Genomic DNA, 20,988 nt, shown 5'->3' on the forward strand with positions numbered 1-20,988 from the left:
AGAATTGGACGGGATTAATGGATGGGCATTTAATTTGTTTTTAATTATGTTTTTTATTGGTTTTGTAATTTAGAAACATAATCACAATATTTACATATCATTGGTACAATTAATAGAAAAAACAAGGAAATAACAGTAGTAATAATAACAAGCATTAAAAAAATATATTTGTACCTTAGCCTTGAATTTCAATTTTTTTAGGATAAGGCCAATTTTCAAAAGAGCTATTTCTTATTATTTTTGCACAAATGGGAAAAATGAAAAATAAATATCCATGCCAATGAGAGGGTCACTACGTCTAATGTTTTCGATCTACGGTGTGAGTAAAAAAAAAATTGACAACTCATAAATTCCGAAAGAAAAAATGATGTCAGGAGGTATTCTTTGCAGTGACGTAAATTTTGATGCGCCAAAGTACATGTAAGGCATGAGTGCAATGAATGAATCCAGGGCCCCGTCTTACAAAGAGTTACAATTGATCCGATAAATCTTAAGTATATGGAAATCCACCAATGTCATAATTTTTTCTTCAGGAAATTTGCTCAATGTCTTTTGAAAACAAAGAGAAGCATACCAAATTGTCAAGAAAAAACAGTGAATGTATAATAAAAATTATTTCTAGAAAATACTTTGAACAAACTTGTATTCTAGATGTCGATGGTGCTGGCTTTCCATAGTTGCGATTGATCGGACCAATCGCAAGACTTTGTAAGATGGGCCCCTGATGTCATTGATGTTTAATCCTACAAGGGTTACATTAACATCCATTTCAAAACACCTTTTCAATAATTTACATTATTATAATTGTTTAATAAACACCTTTTAGTATCGATTCTCAAAATGATTTCATATTAGCAAATATGTTGACTAACTCATGCAGGATTATGGCATCATTGGCATCTGGATTCATTCATTGCAGTCATGCCTTACTTTGGCCGAAGTCAAATTTTACATCACTGCAACAAATACCTACTGATCGTCCAAGCCTTGACACATACGGTACATACCACATAAATATGGTATCAAATTAATTGGGAGAAGATACTCTTTCCAGTCCTATATAATGATTATGCGTTCATGACATATTTTTTCCTTAAAATGGGGATTTGTGAGGTGTCAAGTTTTTTTTTACTCACAGGGTATTTGAGAACAAAATATTTATTATTGTTTACATATGTAACTGGGAATGGAGGGTAGGTGGCAAAAATAGAACATTTGATAAACCTCTCAGTACATGTACTATAATTTACAGCTTTAAAACCTGAACTAGTTTCTTTTTATTTAATATGGATAAAAATTATTTCTTTATTTCTGCATCAACCCACGAGTTGTGATTGAAATTGGGTTTGGACAAATGTAAATCCACAAAATTAATGTCATGAATATCGGGGATGTACATGTTCATGTCATTGAGGCCGGCCTTGGGCCAAGTGAGTTGTACAAACTCTATGGGAGAAGGTTTTGTCCAGCGGTCTCATGAGGATGGAAGGATGGAAGTACCAGCCTCGAATACATACTTCCCTGGTTAAAATTAAGAAATCTAAGATTCAATATTAATATTTTGAACTCACCTTTCCCTGTGGCCAACAAAATTTCACATGTAATAGTTCTCAGATCTATCAGGTCATTCAAATGCAAATTTACTGAAAAATGACAAGCAATGATTGTAGAATGGAATCGTACAGCTTGTGTAGCGTTGAAGAATATTAAACAAATGAAAATTGAACACCATGAAGAGGTGAAGTAAGCAGCAGATCTTGACAAGGAAAAGACAAGAAGTGGGAGAGCTTCGTAGAGATTTACAGCTTTATAAGTGAGATTAGATTTGAATTGCTCTTGTATTTATAGACTTTTCATGGCGTCAATACTCAAAGATTTACATATGTAACTGGGAATGGAGGGTAGGTGGCAAAAATAGAACATTTGATAAACCTCTCCGTACATGTACTATAATTTACAGCTTTAAAACCTGAACTAGTTTCTTTTTATTTAATATGGATAAAAATTATTTCTTTATTTCTGCATCAATGATGTTCACACTTCGTACATACGATCCTAGGGTAATGCCAGATGTGTCTCAATGAGGATGATGGGGTCAAAGGTCATCGAGTGGTCAAAAGGTTCAGTGATAAGCGGTCGTGTCCATCTTTTAAAAAGTTTTTCTTCACCTTTCGTTCCTTTATTTCTGCATAATTTTGATCGCACTTGGTTTAAATGATCCATTGAACAGTGGACTGCATCCGCGAAAATCGTCAGGAAAAAGTACTCTGAAGTCGGGTTTAACTTAAACTCCGCTTTAAAGTTGTGGTTTTAGTATAAAGTAAGAAAGGATCACTAGTCTTTCTTAAAATCGCTCTTAATATGAACAGCTTTATGAAATGGTGCCCAGAGTGAACCACAAGACATGGTGCATAACACATGTATGCACACTGGCACCTCAGTATGATTAGCATCAAGGTCAGCATCAAACCTTGTGTTTTTTATCGTCTTTTGTCCTGAAAATTTAAAGAGCTGGCCCATTTTAATCCAGTGGAAAAAAAAGTTTACTGTGCAGTGAACTCTCCCCGCCTGAAGGAGGAACTTGTAATAATAGTTTTTTTTTGCATTTTGTATTGCATCACTTTTCAATTTACCCTTCATCCCTCTTTGCAAGTCCATCAGTATCTTAATGAAGGCCTTAATTTCTTTTTTCATTTCACCTTTAATCGTCCTGAGTGTTTCGATCGTAAATGCAGAAAAAATCCACCGTAATTGAGGCATCTGGAGACTCTTGATGCATTATAGTTTTTGGGTAATCTTGAAAAGTGTCTACTTGCATATTGTAGTAGATTGATTTTTATCTTTGATTTCAGAGTGGACAGTGCTAATATCAAGATATGAAATTGCAGGTTGATCAAAGCAATTGCAACAACAAAAGCGGCTCAAAACACCCACCTTAATCTCTAGGATGTCTAGAGTTAATGTATATTATTGTTAATAATGTCATGCATCGAGAATGACGGTTTTAATCCCTTAAAAGCGGGGTGATTTCCAACTGATCCGTCCGAGAGAGATGATCACTCGAAATGTACATTACATCTATATCTATTGGTATTACTGTTTATATCAACAGTGAAGGGCAAGGCCCATAATACCCCTTTCAGACTGGCCTCATCATTTTACCCCAGCGAACTTCGGCGGCAAACTTCTCCGGCATGCATTCCTCACTTCCCTGGCAAAGAAAAAAATGTACCCTTTCGCACTGACATCTCTTCCCTGGTGAAAGTGGCCGGGCGATTTGCTCGGGCAGAAGCAAGTGCAGACCTGTTGTCAATGAAGGCGCGCACTCTTTAACTTGAATTTCAATCGTACTCTTTCCTTTAATTAATTGCAGATACCTATTTAATTTTATCAGTGAAGATGATGTTTTGGAGATGATGGCTGGTAAATACTTTAATATCAGCTGATCAGCTCGGCATGTGCATGCAGTAGCAAAACAAACGAAAAGAAAATTGTAAAAATGGCATCTTAGCGATAAAAAAATGGTATTAAAAAATCTAAATTACATGTTTTAGAAATATTATAAGCAAAACAAAAAAAGAATCAAAGTATTTTGATATTTTCAGCACATTTTCAGCCTGTAAACTAACAATTTTATAATGAATAATTGAATATTGTTTGTAAAAAACCAAATTGTATGTTCAAGGGTATTTATCTCTGTGGATTGATCGGACCACTCATGTAGCGTGGCCTTCCACATTAAGCCATGGAAATAACAGCTAGCTAGCGCGCAGAATCTCAGTTCAGGGAATTTCGGGGAGAAAAGTTTGACCTCTGACGTTATTAAAGAGGAGAAGTTTTCCGGTTAGCTCTTACACTGGCCATTTCACCGGCGAAGTTGGCCGAGGAAACCGTTTCACCAAGGAAGTTCTCCACCTATCGAGGTGGAGAAGTTCGCCAGGGAAGTTCTCCTGTGTACCTTTCATACTGGACACTTTCTCCTTCGGCGGGAAAAGCGCAGTATGAGAGGGGTATAAGTCACCAAGATCGAATGGTATTAGGAATGATAAGGAATATCAATTGTGAATGAAATTGGCTGTTGGAAATAAGACGGCTTCATCTGTTAGCCAGTAGTCTGCAAACACAGACTCAAATTTGATGCTTTAATTTTTCAATTCAGCATTTATTTCCAAATTCATTAAAAAGAACAAAATGAGAACAAAAGTATATATACACAAAGAAAAAATAAATAACATAAAACAAAGCAAAGGTATCAACAGAACATAACTGAAACAAATAGTGGTGATGATAAAATTATGGTTGGCACATAATTATAAAAATATAGATGAACAAAATAATGAATGGAAATTGGGCATGCACAAAAAAGCCATAAAAAGCCTTATTAAAACGCACATACCCAAGAAATATCAATTGTTAAAAATAAAATTCAGTATATGGTATGGATCCGGCAGGTACCAAAGAATAAATAGAGATAAGAATAATCATTTCTTTAAAACCAAAAAAACTAAATTAAACAAACTTGAAACAAACTTTGATGCTTTACCCATCATACCATGTCTGGAGTGAAGACTAGACGCCTGAATATCTGTGTCAAATTTATATAAGAGCCAGCCACAGTACATAGTGAATCTAGTCTCACTACTTCAGACTGCATTATGCACTGTGTAAATTGCGAAAACCAAGAGTCTGTGCCTGCAGACTAGTTTGCCAGTTGAATGAAAATTTTAATAATAATAATAGTAATAATAATTGGCATTTATATAGCGCTTTATCAATCTACGACTGCTCAAAGCGCTTCACAATTATTATTACCCGGTCACTGGATTCATGTTCATACTGCATTCCTTTCTGATACGGGTCTTATCCATGATCAATGATTACTTTTGTACATTATGGCCTAGAGATGTGGAGCTACATGTATGTGCATTTTGTGTACAGGGCACACATGAGTATTACAGACTCCCATTCACTCATGGTTTAAATCACAGCTCATCAAAAAATCAATCCCTCTACAGATTTCATTTCAATTCACTCAACATTTATCATAATGAACAGTCAAGCTTTTCCAAAGGCCTAAGTCGTGAAAGAATTCCAACGTAGAATTATTTTTATCATTTATATTTTGATATACAAATGTTTCGTCTATTTTTTAATGAATCATTTTAATCAATAGTCATTTGATCTTACGCCTGTCCAGAATGCATTGTGCGCAGATGAATTACTCATGTGTGCCCTACAGTGCTTTGTATCTGAAAGGAAAGGATGCTACATCTAAAAAGTTATATGGTCACTGCTACCTGGTGGTGAAAAGTACAGTTAATGGTTTTATAATAGGGGATTGTAGTATTGTATCCTAATCAGTAAAATAGGTGAATTGGAAAGCAAAGTACAAAAAATGTTTATCAGATAATGGGTATATCTGACAGCAAGGTACCAAAAATATAAATCAGAAAATTGGTATATCTGAATAGCCAATTATAGGGACTTTTACCCAAGAATCAGAAAATTGATATATCTGATGGAAAGTACCAAAATATTCATGATGAAGAAATGCAACCTCAAATTAGGTACTCTAAAGTTTCAATATTCTTGTGCAGGTACATGTACATGTATTTCCCTAGGGTTGTAGTCATATTTACAGTGCCTGTGAAGCAAAATTGAGAGAAGTTTTGTGAGGTTTAATAGAGGAATGTGCATCATCTGCTATAGCATTGCAAGTCTGTTACAAGTTCAATATGATTGAGCACTGAGCAATGAGAAATAAGATTTATCAAGTATTTTTGATGCTTGAACAGAATTCTTTATGTCACAGAAGGATTTGCAGTTAAAAGGAGAATTTACAGGAAAAAAAGAATGAAATGTAGATATTGCAATGTTTATTTATTGTAATTCTTTCATTCCTGTCTTCTTGTTTATGTGCTTTGTGTTTTTTTTCTAGGTTTGTTAGGTTTTTAAAATACTGTGTTTTTTATGTAATATATTATTTAAACAGATGATGGTGTGTCCCTCAGGGCTGTGTCATATTGCCTGTTGTCTTTTCTGTTCAATCTCTGTAGATTAAACAGATGATGGTGTATCCCTCAGGGCTCTGACATATCGCCTATTGTCTTTTCTGTTCAATCTCTGTAGATTTCTGGGATACAGCAGGCCAGGAGAGGTTTAGTAGCATGCATCCGTCCTACTATCATCAAGCTCATGCATGTATTCTAGTGAGTATGATATCTATCTAATTCTTCCTCGTTTCTTTTTGTGTATCTGTATTGTTCAGTCTGCAAAATGTCAGGATTGACACATCACACTAACTTGTGGTTGAAGAGCATACTACCTGTGGAGTGGCTCGGATTTTAATCGAAATCCAATTTGTTTTTGAAAGAGTCTGAGGATAATGAGTTTACTGTGTCCACAGGGAGGTTATTCCAATCGAGTACATACATGTATGGATGAAACAATGAAGAAGTCCTTGAAGGTACTCGCTTTGCGGCGGATCTGTTTAAATTGTATTTTCCTCCTTTTTTCTGCTCTCGTTCCACCACCCATTTTAATGAGTTCGGAGTTGGAATAACTGCATTTATTGTAAATACATTCCCCGAAAGCATGCAGTTATTCTAAGATTGTAATGAGTTCAGTGTATGCCTCCCCATCTTTCTCTTTCTACCTCTAGCTCTCTTTCTGACTTGATTTATTGTATATCTTTTTTTTTACTCCTTTTTCAATGTTATGAATCATTTTTTTTTTCAAAACCAAATATCCACCCATCTTGCCTTTCTATGCTTCCTAGTTATCTTTAATAGTGTTATAAATCCCAGAAATTAATAGTCAAATCTGATTTGGTTCCTTAATATGGGGGTGGCCGAATTCACTTCTCACTCACAGAAACTAGAAGAAAAAATATTGCCGAGGGTTAGAGAAAAATCTATCATTGAATAAAAAAGTTATTAGAATTTTAATTATTTGATTTGTGACGTCATATGCGGGCAGCTTTCCTACATACCGAATGGTAAATAATCAATGAAATGTCATTTTCTCAGAAAATTGAAAATGGGTTTTACTTTACATTCAGTATATCAATTCAATAGACTAATCATTTCACACCCATTCCTAAAAAAGAAAACAAAATTAACTCACCACGAACCATTAACAAATTGAAATTTATTCACATTTTATCTTACATTTAACATATTGGGCAGCTGCCCTTTTATGACGTCACAAATCCAAAAATTGATATTGTAATAACTTCCTTAATCTATAATGTATTTTCTTCAAACCTTCACCGATATTTTTTATTTATTTTTTTTCTGCTATTTTTACATCAAACTTTTCTTCAGGGTGAACTTCCCCTTAAACTTTACTTGGTGCATCATCGTGCTATCCTCACCCCAAAATAAGATTTAAATCAAACAGACAGAATCTAGACAATATCCTGACCATTGAAAAGGAAGTCCTCTATGGCTACATAGTGTACAGGCGATGGATAGAAGTGACCTGTAATGTGATGTGCCGTTTTCTTTTTTATTTACAGGTGTTCGATGTAACGAGAAAAGTGACATATAAGAATCTTAGCGAGTGGTACAAAGAACTACGGGAATACAGGCCAGAGATTCCCTGTATACTAGCAGCCAATAAAATAGATGGTAAGAATGATAAGCATATCGGTTATAAAATTTACTGACAACTGAATTCTTCAATTTACATGAACCTCACCTGTTATAAGAGCCTATAGCTTACCCAGGGGGCCATTTCATAAAGCTGTTCCTCAGTTAAGAGGACTTTACAGCGCACAAGCTTTTCAATGAATTAATTTCCGCCAGGTCCCCATTTACATTAATACTTGGGTGGAGCGAGTTACCATAGTTGTAAGTTTTTTTTAATCTGGGTTCAATTCTTAGACTTTATTTACTGTACATGTATTCATGCTGTTTTTGTTATAACTATGAATGCATCATACATTGGAGTACATATTTTGAGACATATTGATATGTTAAATTCATGAAAATTCAAGCATCCTAAAAAAATCAAGAATGTACATGTATAGTTTAGCCAATTGTTACCTGAAGAGATTTTTCATTGAATATTCCTTCTTTGTTTCTGTTTGGGTGCAGTTGACTACAAAATCACAGAAAAGAAATTCAACTTCTCCAAGAAGCATGAGTTACCATTCTTCTTCGTCTCAGCCGCTGATGGGACCAACGTTGTCAAGGTAAGTCATTGTTTCATTTCATATAACTGTTCATGTAGTTCATACTTCTGAATTGAAATTGATTTATATTGATGTACATGTACATTTCTGATGACAACCCGTATGTTGCTATTTAAAAACTGGATCGGAGCTATAAGTGTTCGTAAAGAGGAATAATGGTCTCATTAGTTTGTGGTGGCAAGGTCATTGAAGCTCACAGATCCTAAGGAATCTATGAAAGGCCTCTTATTTTCAATGAATAAGAATATGGAATACATTAGAAATTATTTTCATTAATGATTATGAGATTGACAATGTAAGTAGATTAATTGGATGGTTTTCTCAATATCTCAAACAAGTATGCAATATATTTCAGATCTGGCTATGATGGAGGCATAAATTTTACTTTGTATACCATAGTCAAGAATCCATCTATTCTATCTTTAAATTTAATATTTTTTTCCTTGTTTCCTCTAGATGTTTCGGGAAGCTATCAAGAAAGCCGTCTCCTACAAAGAGAACCCAACAGACTTTACAGATGAAATCATGAAGGAATTAGAGGCAAGTTTGGAGTCATGATTTCAATGAATGTTTTAAATAATAAGCACTTTTGATCATACACCCCAAGGGCGTAGGCTGGAGGGGGGGGGGTGCACCCTCCCGCTGAGGCAGATGAGTTCGGACACTGGCAAGAAAAACAAAATTTGTACTCCTTCTGCTTTCAACAGCTGATTTTCCAAAGTTTAGTTCCACCTCCCCATGCTCAAACCAGCCTACGCCCTTACACCCATATCCTAGCATAGTTCCTTTTACTTGCGAAAATTATCATTTTAAATTCTTTTGGCCTCCTCAAAATCTGTGCTTGGCATGTGAAGTTTCAGCAGGGTTTCTTTGACAAAAACTGTAAATAAAGAAAATGGGAAGTCTTGTAGGGGACTTATTTTTAAAATGAAAAAATGCTCTTTATTTCAAATGTGATTTATTTGATTAGAAAAGAGATGGCATCAAAATACTTCTTAATTTTTGTTTGTATCATTAAAAACAACTTAAATTTAGACATGTCCTGATGTCCATTCTTGTTCCTGATGTGTCCCATTAATTATTTGATAATACTCATATTGAAATCCTTAGGAAATGGATCTGAAACTCTCCCCCGATAGTGGCCTTGAGTCAGCAACAAACTCAGAAGGGAAGGAAAACGGCAATGTGAATGACAGAGCAACAACTTCGTCATGACAACCGCATCAATTTTGATGAGCAAAGGGAGCAAAAGTAAGATATGGACTCCTAAAAGGTGCAACGTTGCTTTTTACTGAGCAAAAAGGTTAATTCTTGTTGTTATCAGCTAATGCCAGCTCTTGAAAACTTTCGTGGAGGATCCTCCTGCCTGGACGGAGCGGAGGATCGATGCCGTCCTGTCACGATGGAAAGGGTCCCTTGAGCTTCAAGTGATGCAAGAGAAGTCCAGATGCTAATTGATGTGGCGGGGAGCATTGCTCTCATGCTCTTGTAGCTATTCTACGTATCACTATAATAACAAGACCAACGCCATCCTTTGAAATGGATCTACAGATGACTTCACCAAGATTTGTTAAAAAAAGAAATGAATTCAATTATATGCTTGATACATGTAGGTTGATGAGCTTCATGGCGGAGTAATTCTTCGGTTGTATTTTACATCATATTCTTAATATCATAATCCCTTGATACCATGGCAACTAGATAGTTTAACAAAGCGTTGAGTTGATCCTTGAATCATTTTCAAAGCCATTAGTTTTGAAGAATTCCTTGTAGGAACATATAAAATTGATGATGGATTGACTCACACTGTTGCAGTGGAATGTGATAAGTTTTTCTCTGAATAAATAACAAACAAACCCAATGCTCAAAGGTCCGTAATATACCTTGGTGATCGAGTTGGAATGAAAAAAAGGTTCATCATGGCTTCCACATTGTGTATTCGGAAGGTTGAAACCAACGTGTGTCTTGTTGAGAAAGGTTACGTCTCATTGTTTCATGAAAGTGGACACGTACATGTACATATGTCCTGTGGGTTAAGTTTGCATCAGTGAGCATTTCATGAAAGGACATTTGGGATGTTTTTTCTAACAAAGGAAGTTGATCCGACAGTTACCTTAGGAGCTATGTTTCTAAGCCAATCAATATCAAGGAAAGTTGTCAGATCTGACGATTTGTTGGACGACAAATGTTGACGAAACGCTCCCCTGATCGTATTAATCGGATTTGTCAAATGCTTGACGTGTTACACCCTTTGAAAAGTTTCATTGCAGGATGTTAAAGCCATTAACTCTATTCTTATAGTCGGGGGCGGAGTGACGTCACATCCGCTTATCGACGACGGCACTGACCTTAGTACAATGAAAACAAAGTATAAGACACACCATGAAATGATGGCAGAAACAGCACTGAAAATTTGAGAAAGATTCGTAAACTTCTAGATAATGAAATGGGTTCACTCGATTATCACGATGTTCAGTACAAATTATGAATGCGATGTTTGTGTCGTATGCATTGTAGGCATGCCAAAACGCAGCGCTGCTGTACGGGTCGGTAGTGCACTGTTCTCATCGGCCGGTCAGTTGCTAGGGCTCGAGATTGGAAATGCCTGGATGTTCTCCCCAGCCTATACACACTTTTGATATGGCTTCATCCAATTAGACATTTCATAAGGCATTCCAACAATGTCCAACATGTTCATAGCATTCATTTTCAGACATAGCGGACAAACTGCCCCAATTATGTCCCGAGCAGTGTGTCATCATGAAACCTTAATTTGACAAATTGTGTTTTTTTTTTTTTAGATTGGCACTCATTAATTTCACAAATTCTTCAATATTTTATTGACGAAGAAGACAATGCAATGCTGTATATTCATTGAATTTTTTTCCCTCACAGAACTTTTGAAGTGCTTTGCTTGACAACCTTTCAAAAAAAAAAATTAATGATGGACGTGCAGATTATGTTTCTCATAGAATGTGTTAGGAGTTGACATCCTTCACATTATTCTATGAATGCCATCAGTGGTTGGTTAAATGTCCCAACCACAGAGCATTGTAGGTTTCCACTTTACAATTTTCACCTCCAGTAAAAGATTCATAGCTGACTATTATTATTCTAGCAAAGTTTATATCATCCAGCCTGTTTTCTTTGAGCCTGAACTAAAACTGGGTGATTTCAAGTTCTGTCTTGGTATTGGTGTTGGTGTTAGTGTTATTGTTTTAGATTCTAAAGTTCCAACTCCTGTGATTACAAAAAAAACAGACAAAAATCACATATTATCTCATGAATATCATCTTAGCACCAGCAACATGTATATTTGTTGTTTGGTGCTAGGTCCAGCACTAACACCATATTAAGATCAACACCAAACTTGAAATCACCCAATACAGAGCCCAGCACAGTAGGTGCTGGACTTATATAAAACTTGACTGTACACACTATATAAAGGTCAACACCGAACTTAAACTCAACTACTACAGAGTGTTAAAACACCCATAATATTTGGAGTTAGGTGCTGGGCTTATATAAAAATTGGCCCTAAGCTAGCACTATATAAAGGTCAACACCGAACTTGAAATCGCCATTACAGGATAACGCCCATAATCAAAACATTCTTGATGAATAAATCTGGGAAGTTGCCCCCAGTTTATAGTAGCTACCCATAGTTAAACCACAATCTTTTCAATAAATTTGTAATATTCATGCCATAATGACAAGGCACCAGTAGACATGTGTGTGTCTGACTTTGCTGCATACTCTAGTATAAATCACTAAATGCTGTGCTCGGTCCTTCATCCAGTATTCAATGTTTATATATGAATGTGACTATGTAGTTTTGATTTATAGATTGATCGAATGTCAGTGTTAATTAATCTGATGCAAGAATGCGATGGTTTAAAGTTGCCTTCACAGTGACCAAAGGAATTAATGTACTATTTATTGTTCCTTTAGAAAAGGGATTCATTACATCCAAATTCAAGTTGATTCATGCTAACGTGATATTAATTCTAAACATTGTTTTTCTTATGATGATGGTGGTAAAATTGAATTCATCAGAGCCCTGAATCATACAGCTTTATTATCAATCACATTTGCTAGCACCTGTTATAAGCTACTAAAATCCTGCACTTTGATTGGCTAAGAGCAAATCTGGCATGGATTTGGGGATGATACAAAGTTTTATGAAATCAGGGCTCGGTTAAAGGATGATGATGCACTTAATAGGTGGTTTCAGACCGCCTCGAAGGTCGTCAGTTCCAGGTTTTTTCTGATCGGGAAATTACCCGGATCAGAAAATACCAGGTAATATTGGCAATGTGAAAGCAAATTATGCGTAATTCCTGCAAGAAAATACCCACTAAATAGTAGGTACTTGTCAAAAGTACGAGAACTTTCGCATGGATTTTTCCAAGGTCCCAGGTATTTTGGCAATGTGGAAGCAATTTACTGGAAGCCCTGCGTGTAGTTGGGCGCGGGCGCCGTGGGTGGCTGCTGAGCTAGTGGTTTTGAATCTCGCGCCTTGCCTGCTTATCAGATCATACTGCGCATGCTCGTAACTTCAGGAACTTATCCCGAAGGGTATGTTTCAGGGCGGTGTGAATGCAAGAATAATTAATGGGTATTTTTAGCCTAAAAAAGTTCTCGTAATTTAATGGGGATTCTTATGATCGAGGCGGTTTGAAACCACCTAATGGTGCAAACTCGAAGGTGGGGGAGGGGTCAGGGGCGGTTGACATGAATCCGCCCCCCCCCCCCTTCCCATTCATTGGGGAGTAAACCGTATATACTGTAAGACATTAGACTACTGACACAATTACAAGGACTTGGGCTTTTTAAAATTATTTCAAATAATTTGAATGAATTTGCTGGTACATGTACCGGTATACAGCAGTAGACATGAATCAACTTGAATTTGAATGTTGCGAGTCCTTCAGTAATTCCCTTTAAACTTATACATGTATTCAATCTCCTAGATTGTGTGGGTATTCGGCAGCAGAGAATAGAAAACCTTGTCAAATTGTACTTATGTCTTTTATTTCAAATTAAAAATGTGTTACTTTATTGATATAGTCAACTAGTCATGCAATAAGTACTATTACTTTGATGTAAATACATGTACAGCTTTTTTATGGAATGATAGATTACTTCATCTAGGCTAGCTATAACTAGACTCTAAGGATTGGATTTTGAAGTACTGAATTCTTTCTCGGGAGAGTATATTGAACACTTCATGCAATTGTATTTAAATTTTTGAGAGAATATAGACAGTCTATGTGTAGTATTTCTATTGTCAATCCCTAACTTTCACTCTGTAGTCTTACTAAGTAAACTGCCGATTCGTCTATTGCCAACTCGTCCACTCATCACATGGTCTACCTTCATTTAGTCTAATGCCATTCCGTCCATCGTCATCTCGTCTAACAACCATTTGGTCCAATAATCACTTCGTCTAATTATCAGTTCGTCTATGACCATTTCATCTCATAACCAGTTGGTCCAATATCCATTTTCTTTTCATTCATTTCACCCAATTAACACCAAGTCCAATTAGACCAAATGTAATATGGACTAAATGGCTTTTGGACCAACTGGTTATTAGACGAAATGGTGAGTGGACGAAATCGCAATTAGACCATGTGGATAGTGGACGAAATGATGGTAGATAAAATGATAGTAGACGAGTTGGTGATGGGACGAATTGGCATTAGACCAATTGGAAATAAACCATCTTACATTGCTAGAGGTGAAAGAAAGTTTTCATTTACTTGTGAGTCTAATTTCAATGGTTTGTAGTTCTGTATTGTTACTTGTTACAGTGCAGAGGTAAATGAAATATTTTTATATACCTTTTGTGTTGGAACAGGCCTGTTCTGTGGCCTGGCTGGTGGGTGTTTCATAAAGCTGTTTGTAAGTTGTATTAAGTTACATGCCATTTTGCGAATGTCTGTCACTGGTGACCCTTGCTTGAGGTAAATTATGCACACCGCATTTTCATTTGGTTCCTAAGGAAGGATCACCAGTGAGTCGATTGTAAAGTTCCTTGTACCTTATAAACAGTTTCATGAAATGTCCACCTAGACCATGTTTGGTACCCAGCCTTTAAATTCATCAAATGCAAATAGGTATCAAGGGTTACATGGTATCATAGAATTGGTTTAAGTAATACCAAGATTGTTTGGTGCAACTGGGCTAGGTAAGAACTGTCTGACTAGTAATAGACCGAAGCAGCTTTTCTCTGTTTTTGACAAATTCAATGACTTTGAAGGTCGTTTCTCACTAGTTTGGAGATGACTAGTACATTGTAGTGTAGTTAACAACTAGAGTCATTGTAATACTAGTATTTCTTGGAGAAAGCTGGCTTCAGGAAGTCCAGAGAGCCCCATCGACATATTCATCAGTTGACTTTGGGCTATTCTGGTTAAGTTGGCGTATTTTGTGTCAGCTATGGCTATTTTTTCTTGTTAGTATGAGCTTATTGTCAGCCCAATTGAAGACCTCTCATGTTGTTTGGCTTTAATTGGGTCAGCTTTGGCTTCTTTTTTGTGTCAGAAAGTTTCATAATCCTAATGTACATGTACTTTAGTTAGAAATCATGAATTAATTGATACATGTTTAAATGATATATGCGTATTCTGCCATGATAAATGAACTATGAATTATTTATCAACTTTAATGATTGAAAAAATGTGTGTGTTATCAGAAAAGGAGAAAAATTTCAAATTTTTCTTGATTATTTTTTTTCTTCTCAAGCTTGGTGCTTTTTGCAGGGGACAGGCCAAATGTTATATACTGGCAGTAAAAATTGGATGCCTTATAAGATTTAAGTTTAATTTATATGTAAAAATATTGTCGTTCATTCTTATGTGTGTCTCAACCCTCTAGTTAGAAAGTTTATGTGGGTCATGTCTGCTTTAAATTTACTTTTGTAATCGGGGGGGGGGGGGGGGGGTTCTTAGAAATTTAAAAAAAAAAAAAAGTTTAAAAAGAAGTATTATCTTTCACAGTAACAAGTCACCTCTACTCAACACATTGATGAGTTGTTATTAATGAGCGAGACAGATTACCTTTTTAGATGTATATCAAGCTACAAATTGATGGGACTTGAAAAACAGGTCTATACTCTATCTGGTGTACAGTTTTGTTTGTTCACAAAATGTATCCTACATTGTACCCGTTTTGACCGACAGTTTACAGATAGGTTGATTGGGACAAAACCTAACATCTTTTTTGAACTGACAACTACGTCAAAGCAACTTTGGGTGTGTTCAATGTTGGTTTCCAAATTTAAACGGCAACATGGATCATGATTGACAGCGTGATTATAAAATGCAGATATAATGAGAAACAAAGGGTGCGTTCAATGTCCTCTATTCCCGGTCGTAAAAGTAAACGTCTTTTAAGTCATGATTCGGAGGAAAATTTAAAAGTCGGAAAAGATGCGTTTGTAAACGTGTTCACCTCAGATTTTACAACCTTCAGCATCGCGAATGCGACATTGAACACAATTGAGTTTTGAAATTGCGTCTTTAAATTTGCTCTCGCTGAGGAAGCCTACAGAAACAGGTGCGAGAACTGGCCTTTCTTGTGATGGGTCAAACTGCGTAACTAAAACTGCGCTAATGGAAGTGGGAAATTTAAAGACGATCAATACATAAACGGCTTTATATTTTCAACACATGTTACTGTTTAAATTTGAAAATCGACATTGAACACACCATACATGTATGTAGCATACAATGTAGTTTATACAACAGTTATAGGACCCACATCACTTATAAAAACAGTTTGCTCAGGTGTTAGAATTATTATGCACACTTGTTACCCTTGAAAAGGTCCAAATGCCCTCAGCTATGCTTTGGGCATCTTGGAACTGTTCCAAAGGTACCTCATGTATATAATTCTTACTAATGCCTGCAATGGTGTGTATTATTTGTATAATATATGAATAATCTATTTGAAAGTTTACAATACCATAGAACAAATTTGATAGAATTTTAATATGCATATGTGTAATACTGTATATGTAGTGCTCAGATCAGGCATCATACATGTAGGTGTTCATTACGAACGAACTGTCTATGTATTCTTTAACAAATATATGTAACACAGAGCATTTATTTCTTCTTCTTCATGTAAGATCTCTAAAATATTTGGGTGGTTGCCTTGCCAGTACTGTTGAGACGACAAAGCCTTTTTCCCTTTTTTCTTTTGCTTAACAATACTCATGGCAAATAAAAAAAAAGATTTATGTTATGCCCAACTTTTGTGGGGGTACTAATGTTTCTATCTTTCTCTCTGACATCAAATTCTGTTGTGTAACGTGAACATGAAATTCTTCCTCAAATAATCCAGTATATATCTTATTTATGCATTTAATGTGGTAATAATAAAGATGATGTCGGCTCATCTGCTAACAGTAATTCAATAGACCATTTTTACAATGATATCAAACCAATACAACAATCCTTTTGAATTGCTTGGATGTAAATGATTTTGAAATACCCGGGCTCTATGCCACGAAGGTTGGCGAACAATTGCTAAATTACAATAGCCAATCAAGAACAGTATTACATGCGTGTTTCATTCAAAGCACTGACCAGTAACCAATCAGAAGTGTTCTTTCATATTTTATATCGATCGCAAACGTTTGTGTTACAAGGTCCTGGATGTAAATGATTTGATTCATCTGATACAATTATTCACTCTCAGAGAGTCAGGAAGCAATTTTAGTCCTGTTACACAAATTTTAGTGATTGATCATACAGTTAATTTCTGTATTGATCTTCACAATTGTTCATCGTGGTCAGTTGCATTCAATCATCAAAATTTGTCCCAGGATCGATGAGTAAACTTTGTGTAATACGGAGCCCAGCTTTCCATTGTTAGATCAAGCAAGCAATATGGAATGTTGATAAAGCAACAGATATGTCCAGTTTACCTTCTGACTGGTTGAATGTTACTGTCAAGAAATATTGTCTTTTTTATAATAGATCTATCAACTGCAAAAGGCCTGTGATTGCATACATAATTCATTGAACAGCAGTAGGGTTTTGTCCAAGTATAGTGCTTTTGTGAGATTACGTATTCATTTGACATTTCTACGTGTTCCTTCTCCTTTTGTTTTACAAGTTTATAGTCGTATCCCACCCTTATATAGATGTTATTCAGTTCAATTGAATCTATAAAAAACAATGACAGTTGGCCTGAAGACTGCTACGTGTCTTATATAAATAATATCTTAATGATGTTGAAGTATGCAATCGCTTGCTTGTCATTAAAGTAAGTTGAAACTGATCTAAGGTGAAAGCTGGGATCAAACAAGTAAATTGAGTCATTTGTGTCCATGTACAAGATAGTGTTTGATATCATTCGGAAAATGGTCTATTTTTAAAGCTTGCTCCGTCCAGACTTTACTCATGCTGTTGTCTTAATTAGTTGTATTCTGAAACAAATAGTGTTGTTCTTAGAGTAGATTTAGTTACAAAATACCTTGGTCATTTAGGATGACAACAGACTGATAATTATTTGATTATTACATCGAAATAGGTGTTCATCTACATTTGCCACTCTCCACCCAGGTGTAGTAAATGGGTACCCGGTAGGAAGAAATTCCATGAGTGCTTGAGCATCCGATCAGAGAAGCTGTTCTAAAGCAGGGGTGATACATGTACTGAGTAGTATGCAGCACTTAGAAACATTGTGTTAAGCGCTGTATGAATGTTGCATATTCTTATTATTAATTGAATCATTTGGTTATTACATCTACAAGCACCTGACATAGCAGTCATGTTCAGAAAAACAAATTGAGAATATTAGTTGGTGTTGGATTTGAGATTAAGTCTGCATGGGTTGTTTAGACAATGTATGCACCTTTTCCACTCTATGGGGTGGATTCAGGTTGGTGTTAGGTCCGTATGGGGTGTTTGGATAAAGTATGCCTTTTTACGCTCCCTGGGGAGCATTTAGGTTGTTGGGTTTGGGGTTGGGTCAGTATGGTTGTGTTGACTAGGTATTCACCCTTCCACTCCCTGGGGAGCATTCATTAAAGTCAGAAGAGCTACCAAGCTCAAAACTGTCTACAGTTTTTCAACAGTTTACTTTCCATATTTTTTCTCATTAAAGTAAGTAACACAGGCTCATAAAAAAAGATGATCATACAGTATATATTGTTATTATGAGGCCAATGAATCAATTTATTAAGCTAGGGTTACACCGGAACCGAATCAGCTACGAATCCATCCTAATACACGTATTCGGGTGGTTTCGGGAGTATTCTGTTCTTCCTCCGTGAATGCGAAAAAAATCAGGAAGGAACATTCGAATCCACTGAAACCATCCCGGCTAGAATTGGTCCAAATTTATTTGGGAGAATTCGGTTTTGGTGTACCCCTGGCTTTAGATAGCCGTGTTTTATTTGAAATGAATGGTAGGATTATATGTTAGCTTAGAACAGGAATGCTGCAGCAAGAAGTGGTGCATGGGGAGTGATGATATTAGAAAGGAAAGAAAATATAGAAAAAGAACAAAATTAGTTAGGGTACACGAATGATGGGAAAAATGTGAACGGGGGCCTGTTTCATAAACATTGTTAAAGTAACAAATGTGCAATAACAGTTTAAAGCTTCTGAAAACATTCACTCTGATTGGCTAATATAAAACTTGTTAAAGAAACTGTGCATTTGTTATGACATCAATGATTTATGAACGGGTCGCCGTATTCTAATTGGACATGAAACGCTCAGTGCTATTGATTGCCACTTTTACTGCTATTACAAAAACCTTGAATATTGAAAGATATGTATTTATTCAAATCAACCTTTAAGATAATGCTATTAAGTTCACTAAGTGTATATTGTAGTGATACATAAAAGAGTTAATATACATTAATGAAGTGGAAACGATGTTCCATTTTCTCATCCTCTCACATGACATTCTTTTCTTGTTACTGAAAATCAGATTGATTTGTTTTGCCATTTTTGATGGTTCATTTATTCATTACAAATGTTAGATGTCTTCTTGGAACCACTGTTATATTTCTTTCAAAATTAATGTCCCGCATTATCCATATTGAAGTGTTTTAGATTGTGCATTACATATTGCATTCATAGCCAGGGGGGGGGGTAGTTTCATGAAAGAATTAGTTGGAAGTATCAGACAAAGTTAGTTTTATACTACAGTTACCATAGTAACAGTCAAACCACACCTGTGCATATCAGCCAATCAAAACCAACAAAGTCATCAGATGACAAATATAAACGAAACTGCTCCCCCAACTCTTGAAAACATTCCACATTGATTTTCTGAGTGCCTCATAAAAATACATACATGTAGCTAAATGTCACAGTAGCTGTGTTATGGAATTGTTCATTATTTTTGCAATCATGTTTTATTAATTCAGACAAAGCCTGCTAGCAATGCTCATCAAGCGGGCAATAGCAGTGTACATTGTTAACATCGTCATGCTTATATTTCCTTACATTTGTGTGCCTCATGGCATTGAGTTGATAATTTCTGTGGCAATTATTGCCTTTTGGCATTCCATTTTTATTTTTTTTGGGGGGGAGGGCCAAATACTCTATAAAATTTGGCCTCTGGCTGGTGATTCACTAATAGCTAATATCAATTTTAATGAAATGAAATCAATTTTCTATTATTTGATTTGACCACGGTCTTTAAATTGATTTCATCATAATGGTGCAACTTTTCATTTGCTGTTGTCCCTTGGTGACGATTCACTTAAAACTTAAAATCAATTTTTAGAGAGTTGAGATCAAATTCATAAGATAAGTTTGGTCCACAGAGAATTGAAATTGATTTTACATCGTAAATCATGCTAATGATGTTACTTAATGTATGCTACCAACAGATAAAGTTTTAAAACAAAATGAACCTAGATTCTCTAATATTGAGCTCGAGTTTAGCTACATCATCCTACATGTTATTGAATCGTTATTAAGGATATGTGTTTTATCATTGGTATTCATATTGAATCCCTCAGAAACATGTCATAGAATCTCTATATTTCTTCCTTCTTCATATTACATATTTTTCTGTTTCCTTAAGAAGACTATGAGACAGGTTTTGCGAAGTATTGATATGCACTTCTCGTTTTCTTTTTTTTGTGGATGAATTCGCCTAGATTTTCTTAAAGGTTGTCAATTTTTCATGTGATACATGTATGTTTATTCATACATTGGTTGAGCAAATATTGTAAATAAAGTCGAATGAAATTATCACTGAGAATGTTGTGTGTTTATGTTGATCTTTTATTTGTCTGCATGTATTAGCACTATATTCATCACCATCGTCATCTTCATCACCACCACCACTTGTCATCTCCATCATCATCTCCATTATCATCATCATCATCAAGTACCATTGTCACCATCATTATCATCATCACCACCATCATCATCTCCATCATCATCGCCACCATCATCATCTCCATCATCATCATTATCTCCATCATCATCATTATCTCCATCATCATCATTATCTCCATCATCATCATTATCTCCATCATCATCACCATCATCAATCTCCATCATCACCATCATCATCACCATCATCACCATCATCACCATCATCACCACCATCACCATCATCAATCTCCATCATCACCATCATCACCACCATCACCATCATCAATCTCCATCATCACCATCATCATCGCCATCATCATCACCATCATCATCACCATCATCACCACCATCATCACCATCATCACCATCATCATCACCATCATCACCATCATCATCATCACCATCATTAATCTCCATCATCACCATCAT

General features: G+C 35.7%; 1 protein-coding gene across 1 annotated transcript; it reads left to right on the forward strand.

The window, feature by feature from the left end:
• Positions 1–6,122: 6,122 nt before the first annotated feature.
• Positions 6,123–16,318, forward strand: LOC129282445 (rab-like protein 2A). Its single transcript, XM_064114020.1, has 5 exons — positions 6,123–6,209; positions 7,520–7,631; positions 8,100–8,197; positions 8,654–8,737; positions 9,308–16,318. Exons 1-5 carry the CDS (start codon positions 6,168–6,170, stop codon positions 9,410–9,412), a joined length of 441 nt encoding a protein of 146 aa, XP_063970090.1. The 5' UTR covers positions 6,123–6,167; the 3' UTR covers positions 9,413–16,318.
• The last annotated feature ends 4,670 nt before the right edge of the window (positions 16,319–20,988 follow it).

Source organism: Lytechinus pictus, chromosome 19 (assembly GCF_037042905.1).
Source record: "Lytechinus pictus isolate F3 Inbred chromosome 19, Lp3.0, whole genome shotgun sequence".
Taxonomy (NCBI): Eukaryota; Metazoa; Echinodermata; class Echinoidea; order Temnopleuroida; family Toxopneustidae; genus Lytechinus; species Lytechinus pictus.